The sequence below is a fragment of the Aptenodytes forsteri genome, unplaced genomic scaffold, assembly GCF_000699145.1.
Source record: "Aptenodytes forsteri isolate BGI_AS27 unplaced genomic scaffold, ASM69914v1 Scaffold151, whole genome shotgun sequence".
In the NCBI taxonomy this organism is placed as follows: Eukaryota; Metazoa; Chordata; class Aves; order Sphenisciformes; family Spheniscidae; genus Aptenodytes; species Aptenodytes forsteri.
This window is the reverse complement of record NW_008795939.1, coordinates 3,312,523-3,319,664: the sequence shown is the minus strand read 5'-3', so window position 1 is coordinate 3,319,664 and position 7,142 is coordinate 3,312,523. Positions and strand designations below refer to the sequence as shown.

General features: G+C 41.2%; 1 protein-coding gene across 1 annotated transcript in view; it reads left to right on the top strand.

Annotated features, from left to right (window-relative positions):
- The first annotated feature begins 899 nt into the window (after positions 1-899).
- Positions 900-7,142, top strand: part of PTAR1 (protein prenyltransferase alpha subunit repeat containing 1) — a 37,546-nt gene continuing 31,303 nt past the window's right edge. Inside the window, exons 1-2 of the mRNA XM_009285298.2 lie at positions 900-919; positions 6,851-7,020. Of these exons, the coding sequence (XP_009283573.1) occupies positions 900-919; positions 6,851-7,020 (190 nt within the window). The remainder of the gene's footprint in view (positions 920-6,850; positions 7,021-7,142) is intronic.

Genomic DNA, 7,142 nt, shown 5'->3' with positions numbered 1-7,142 from the left:
CCCGGGGCGTGCCAGCCTGCCAGCGGGAGGGCCGGCGCCAGGCGGTTTCCCTGGCACCTGTGCTTCATCGGGGCAGGTCGCTGATGCCACATGTTCTCTGTGCTCCCCTGCTGCCTCGTCGTCTTCTGGATACGCCACGTACCTGCTCCCGGAGTTTGAGCAACTCCTGGACGCCCCTGTGGCCCGCTGGGCGCAGGCTGCGGCAGCACCCTCTCCGCTGGTGAGCCGTGCAGCTGCTTCGTCAGCCTGCCGGCAAAAACAGCCTCGTCAATGAAAAGTACCTAGTTACAGAAACCGGCGAGGGCTCTAAAATCTGGAAATGATGAATTTAAAGACAAGTTCTTAAATGACGTCTACCTGAATTTGAGGTTTGGCAACGTTAAACTCATAGCTTAGTCGAGATGGGATTGACCTTTGCCTGCAGCTGGGTCAGGCGTGCCAAGCCCCGCTGAAGGCAGCGGGGTCTGTGAGTGTCTGAGGCAGAGCGTTAGCGCTGGTGGAAGCGAATCCCGGGGTTGAAGCCTACTGAACTGCACCCTTGTACAAACAGCGCGGTTTGATCAATGCCGCCTTCAAATCTCTATCTGTTAATAGAGATGCCAGTGCTTTTCATTGTGTGGTGTTTTGAAGGAGACAAACAGAATGACTGTGTAACCACAAACTACAGTTATTGCTGTCTTGTGAGAATCAGGTTTATCTAACAATCTGGGGGTCAGATGGTCTGCGTTTTATTTTCAGTTCCGCCACTGACCAGCTCCGAGACCCTGATTTAGGTACCTCCTGTATTTCTGTTTCCTTCACCATCCTTTGTTGTTTTAAGACACGAACTGTTTAGGGAAGCAGCTTTCTATCTATTTATGTAAACTCCATGTTGGTTGTGGCAAATGAAGTAGCACATAATGGGTAACAACTTCATAAGGTAAGTACGGTGTATTTGTGTCGGCTGGAAATGCTGCAGTCTCTGAGGTGGTGGCCTATTAATCTGTTCCAGAAAATGGTATGGTAAGCAGCTACGTAGGAAAATTTTACGGGCACTTAATTTATCCCTTTGCTTAAAAGAGAAGATTAGAATGAATACGCTCATGTTTCTATAAATGTAGTAAGCAACTTGGGTGGGTGGCCAGGTTTTAAAATACAGCATATGGATGCTGTCTAAAAAAGAACTGCATTTTGCCATAAAGCTTCATTTTTAGGCTGTGAGGCATAATGTCCTGTAAACAGCCAGTATTTGTGAATGAATGTTCTGATTCTTCTTAGTTCCTACTCCTTTGCCAGAATTGTTTATTGGTAGCAAACTTCAAGCTTGTGTTTTTGAAGAACATGCTGCTGTTGCTGTTTTCTTTCATAGATGCAATCTCGGAGATGAAAGTAGGCTGCAAGAGTTGTGTGCTCTGAGACTGATGCACTGTGTCATGCTTCAAGTGAGAAAGCACAAACTACTGCTAGTTTACCCCCTAAAGTGTGAAAAGCGGCAATTCTGTCTGCTAGATTTCTGAACTGCAGTCATAACCAGCTGCAGTCCCTGACAGATGTTACCCTCTTGAATTGAGCGGCCTGTTCATGTTACAGATCCAGGTTTGAATTCTTTTACGTGGCATCTGCCTGGCTCCACTGAAAATAAGGGATCTGCCACATGCATGATGTTCTTATTCACATGCCATACGTTTGTCCCCTACTCATCTCTCTTCCAGCATTTGTTGTCCCTTGTCTTTGACTGTTTGTTCGCTTGCCCCCTTTGCATCTGTCAGAATGGGTGTTTTGTTCTGGCAGGTTCACAGTTTTGTAGGTTTTAAAGGGGGTGTTGTCTCTGGTCAACGCTAAAAAGCATGTAAAGATACAGTTTTAGACTAAGTAGAATGTTGGATTGTTGTTTCTCTTTTTTTGCTTTAAATGAAATTTGCAGCAAGACTGTGCATCTTTTTAAGCGGAGCTTACTTCTAACTAAATATACAACACAATTCTTCTTGACTTGTCTCTCTGATAGCTCCATTTTCTTCAGTCGGATAACTGTGTCAGCATGCTAGTTTTCATTTTTGTAAGGCTATGAAATTTTCTGGAAGATATTTTGACCCAGTCCTACAAACATAGGTCCTGATAAAGTCATATACATGAGCTATCCCACTGGAACTGAACGGATCACCAACAGTGTGATCAGTGTATACTTTCTTTTGAACTTTGCTGTTCTTTTGCACATGAAGTCAAACAGAAATAGACTCACTTGTCAAAAAAGTACATTAATTTGATGGGCGTAATTGGACAGATCAACTCCTAAATGGTAGCCCAGCATTTGTGTACAAAATCTGAGAATACTATTTATGGTTTGCCAAGAATCACTTATGTCACTGTAGCTCAGATAATTTTTTCTATCTTAATTCATCACATTCTTAATGTAGTAAAAATACCACACTTCATTTTGTTAGATTTGAAACTCTGAATCAAGGTTTTTCCTGGTGTGATTGCAAATTTCTCTGCAGGGGATTCAGAAAGAAACATACTTCCTTAAGTCTTTACTGTAGCTGAGTATGAAATTTGTCTTGTCAATGTTCTTTTCATTAGATTGTTTAATACCTTTGTGCAGCATTGGTACTTCCAAATATACCAATAGTAAGTAAAAATAATTTGCTTGCAATACTTAGTGAGAGGGGTCATCAGTGCAGAACTTTGTTATTGCAGCAGGAGTTTCCAATCAAGTGGGGATTAATGTGAGAGCAAACAAAAGGAAACTCCTAGGGAGTGAGTGTCATAGCTTCTTTAGAAGCAAATATTGGCTAGAAGTACTTTGGATTTCAGTAATACATTAATGTTCTTTCATTTATGAAAGATTTTGGTTGTACCACTAAGATAATGACTAATCATAATGCGCAAATTAATATACTTGAAATTCTACAAGAGAATCATCTGTATATGATGCACTGCATGATAAGGAAAAAAAAAGTTTCAACTCTTGGATTTAGGCCCCCTCTTCCCTACCTTTCAAATATTGTAAATTCATTAGCCATGTAGTCATTTCATGAGACTTATTTTAATGTAAAAATATACACCTTTCAAGTGTCCATGCTCTGGATTGTCGTCCAGTATTAAAAGTTTTTTATAATTGCAGAAATATTCAACTACTTACGTCCAGTCTTTATTGTCAGTAGAATCGTAGTTGCATCGTATCCACTGATTGTACCTCATTTAGATCTCCCAGCCATTATTTAATATCCTCTGTCTGATTCTGTGGGGAGAGGTTGGGTTATTTTGAAGATGACCTTCTAGAAAAAAATCAGAGAAGATCCCATCAGATGGGGTACCTAAAGCTGAAGACCCACCACAGTAGCATCACAAGAAATGCCTTCTTCCCTAGCAGTACTGTGGTATTGTGGTTTTGTGAATGAGAGGGAACTTTTTTGTATCATCATGGCTTTAAAAGTTTGAAGTAGCTTGGCTAGGGTTTATATTTTGGGGAAGGCCATTGAATGGCTGAGTCAACAGACTGGGGCTCTTGAAGCAGGTCCTGCAATGGCTTGTCAGTATTGTTCTGCCATGGCTGAGGTTTGCACTATGGACCAGGTCTGGATTGTGCAGCTCCACGGTCTCCCGGGTCTCGTCTTGCACATGTTCTCTGGTCTCAGCACAGGTTGAAGAAGCTCTGTAATGGCTGCAGGCTTCATGACAAACCAGCTAAAATCTTCCACTAAGTTCTGGCTGCTTTCATGCTGTATTTTAGGAATATGAACTAGCCTGGTATCCTGTAAATACAGAGATATTTCATGCGGTTTTTGGAACATGGCTGTGGTGCTTGCTTGAGGAAAATAAATGTAAAAGCACCAAATAACTCCTAAAATTCAAGAGACAATATCAGAAAACTGGGAAATCTAGGGAGAGAAATTAAATCTTACTTTTATAGTAGATGGTGCTTCTGGTAGTACAAAATACCAACAAACAGCAGCCCTCAGTTGATGTCCCCTTCAGTATTGTGAGCAGCTTGCACCTGTCACTTGACCTAAGTGTAGGCATCCTTCATCCTGCAATAAGTTTGGGCAATCCTGTCATATGAAGAGGCATGTCTTCCATCACATGGCTGGGGCGGTTTGCAAAAGATGAAGGGTACTTCAGTCACTTCATTTTACGAGCACTAATTCAGTGGCGCCTGCATGCCAGTCCTGCTGCAGAAGCTTTCTTTGGGTACATGGTGGAGCAGAGGCTGCAGGCATTCTCAAGCAGTGTCTCCTGGGCTGACAGACCTGCCCCATTACTTGCTCCTTCTGCAGATCTGAGCAGCCTTCAGGAGCAGGAATAGATTGAATTAATTGTTTCGTCTGTGAGATAGGCACCCCACCTTAGATAAATCTGCCCTCCTGGTAATTTGCATCGTGAATTCTGTTCCTTCTCAGGAACTGAATGCAACATATGATTTCTGAACGACACGGATCATCAAAAACAGTACCAAGGTGTTGGAAGCAACATTTCTACCAAATGACAAGTCCTGGTTTGCATCTTAGCAAAAACTGAGTGGTTACCAGATAAACCATTTTTTGTGTTGCACTGTATCTTGGTGAATTTCATTATGCAGTGGTCTAGTCCTCTGCAGATTTTGGCTAGCTGAGCGCTTTCTGGAGTTGGGGTGTTTCAGGCTGACTTGTCAGCTCTGTGCAAACCCTACCTGTCTGTCATTTTGGCATGTTTAAAGCAGTGTTGTGAAACTTAGCTCACCTGAGTCAGACTTTTTGTAGTCGGTAAGAAGTGAGGGTGTGGATGTATGTTTTTGTTTGTTGGTTTTTTTTTTTTCTCTCCTTGCTGTTTACCTTTGGTGTACTGTTTGTAAGCAACAGCTGGTAAATTCTTGTGGTAATTCACGGAGTTAATTAACAAAGCTGTGGGTGACTGCATCTTCATTGCAGGTGGGGACCTGTATGTCCCTATGTGCAAGGCCAGGCAAAGTTTGGCCAAGGACTGAGTTTAACATTCATAAAAGAAAGGTGCCAGCAGTAAGTACAAACTTCAGGCTATAAGGTACCATGTTGAAAGAAGCAGACTGGAATGTCATTTTAGGTCTAATCTGACTAGCTTCCTGAAGAGCTTGACTTGTGTTGAGTGGAGCCGCAGAGATGAGGATCTTGCTTTGATACCCATTGCTTGCAATTGGTGGGGTAGGAAAATGCTGTTTTTCCTCTCTCAGTTCTCGGATTACCAGGGATGGGTAAGGGACCTGGGTGTGTTTGGAGATAGAGCCAAGTGATTTGCAAATATCTTACCTCGAGTTAATTGTGCTGTTTGTGGCTTGTGGTGTATGTTGTGATATATGGAAGATTAAATCTGGGTTTTGAATAAGCAAATATATTCTTAAACAAGCACATGGTGTCACTTTTGATTGCTTTACTAATAATCCAGTGAGGACACAGAACTAAATAGGTACACTCAGATTGTCCAGTAACAAAATTAGTTTAAGATAATTGAGTTGAGGTTGTGGGGTTGACACTTGGAGTGTATCTGTGGACCTTGTATTGAGAAAATTTAAGGTGGAAAATTCGCTTTCTATCTAAGATCACAAGAGATCTTTTTTTTCCTGCCTGAGATCTGAGGATCTCCCTCCTCAGCAATAAAATTTTCCACTAAACAGGAGTTGGTGGAGAAATCATGCATAACGGAAAGTATAAAATAATATTGCTTTCTGTCCAAACAAGTGTGAATCCTTGACAACCTGTGTTTGTTTTTTAAGAAGCTGTTAAAGCTGCTCTTCCAAAATCCCTACACACTAGAGAAAGCTGAGGAAAAAGTAAAATATGGTATGGCCCTTTGAAACTAAACAGCTGAGTGTCTTCTCCTTTGTTTGCTGGTATGAATTTTTGTGGCCATCACTATTTTTTTAAAGTCTTGATTAAAGCCTGTCATAGAAAGTTGCCGTTTAATCAGGCTGGCCTCTGTGTCTCAGATCTTCCCCCTGTTCAGCAGACTGCCTTGCACAGTCTGAAGGAGAAGGAAAAATGGGGTATGTGGAAATGTACATGTGGAAAGGCACACATTGCTGTCTATGTGATTTTCTTTTGTGTGATTTTTGGTTTCAGAGCACCTGGTCATGCTGCTGCAGGGCACACCTGGGTAGCTTTGGGTCAGTCAGGTGCCTGTACTGGTTAATGTGTTTTGTTTCCCTTGCAGTAGCAGTTGTTACAGCTCTATCGCATCTCCATCACAAAGCCAGGGGTACTGATTTAATTCAGCTGAATTAAACTGCTTAGGTGATAATCTAAAAATACAAAAAAAGGGACCTTCCTCATTTAGGATCTCTTGGAAAATCTAACGAAACTTTCCCGATAATCTTAAGGTGAGAATAGCCATAATCATGAAAAGGAATCTTCCTAGAGAACTTTTAAAGGATTTTGAATTCATTCTGCCTCATCTAATCATGGCTATTACTTCCAGAGTCTTCAGCAAGTCTTAAAATATTTCTGGTTTTCTATCACTACAGCGTTGGGGAACTAATACAAAATTTTTGTAGTGGCTCTTAACTCAAAACCGCAGCTGGCTTTTATATTGTGTGTGAATAAATTGTACAGAGGTGAAATACATTTACTTTTTTTGCTCAGCTTAAATCTTTGTTCATGCCTTAAAACATGTTTGAATCATTTGCGAAGTTAATATACTGCATGAGTTTTGCAGAGGATGGTTTTCTGAAAATGCATTTTATCGTACCTGCAGTCCAGCAAGACTCAAGAAGGTGAATTGAGGATAATGACTACAGATTTCAGTAAAAACTTGGAAAAAGATGATGGACTGACTGGGTGGGAAGCATTGCTAGCCTGCTTTATTGAGAAAAATAATTGACATCTACTGGAAATAAGTTTAATTATATTTCTTTCTGTTTTTTAAGAGATGAAATTGGATTAATACCCTGCCCTGAAGCCAGGTATAACCGGAGCCCTATTGTCCTGGTAGAAAACAAGCTTGGTGTGGAGAGCTGGTGTGTCAAGTTTCTCTTGCCATATGTCCACAATAAACTTCTCCTCTACAGACAAAGAAAGCAATGGCTGAACAAAGATGGTAAGTTACCCAGTTGGAGAATAGTATCTTATGTGATTCTTAATGCACGTTTTTTTTATTTATCATAGAATCGTTTAGGTTGGAAAAGACCCTTAAGATCATCAAGTCCAACCGTTAACCCA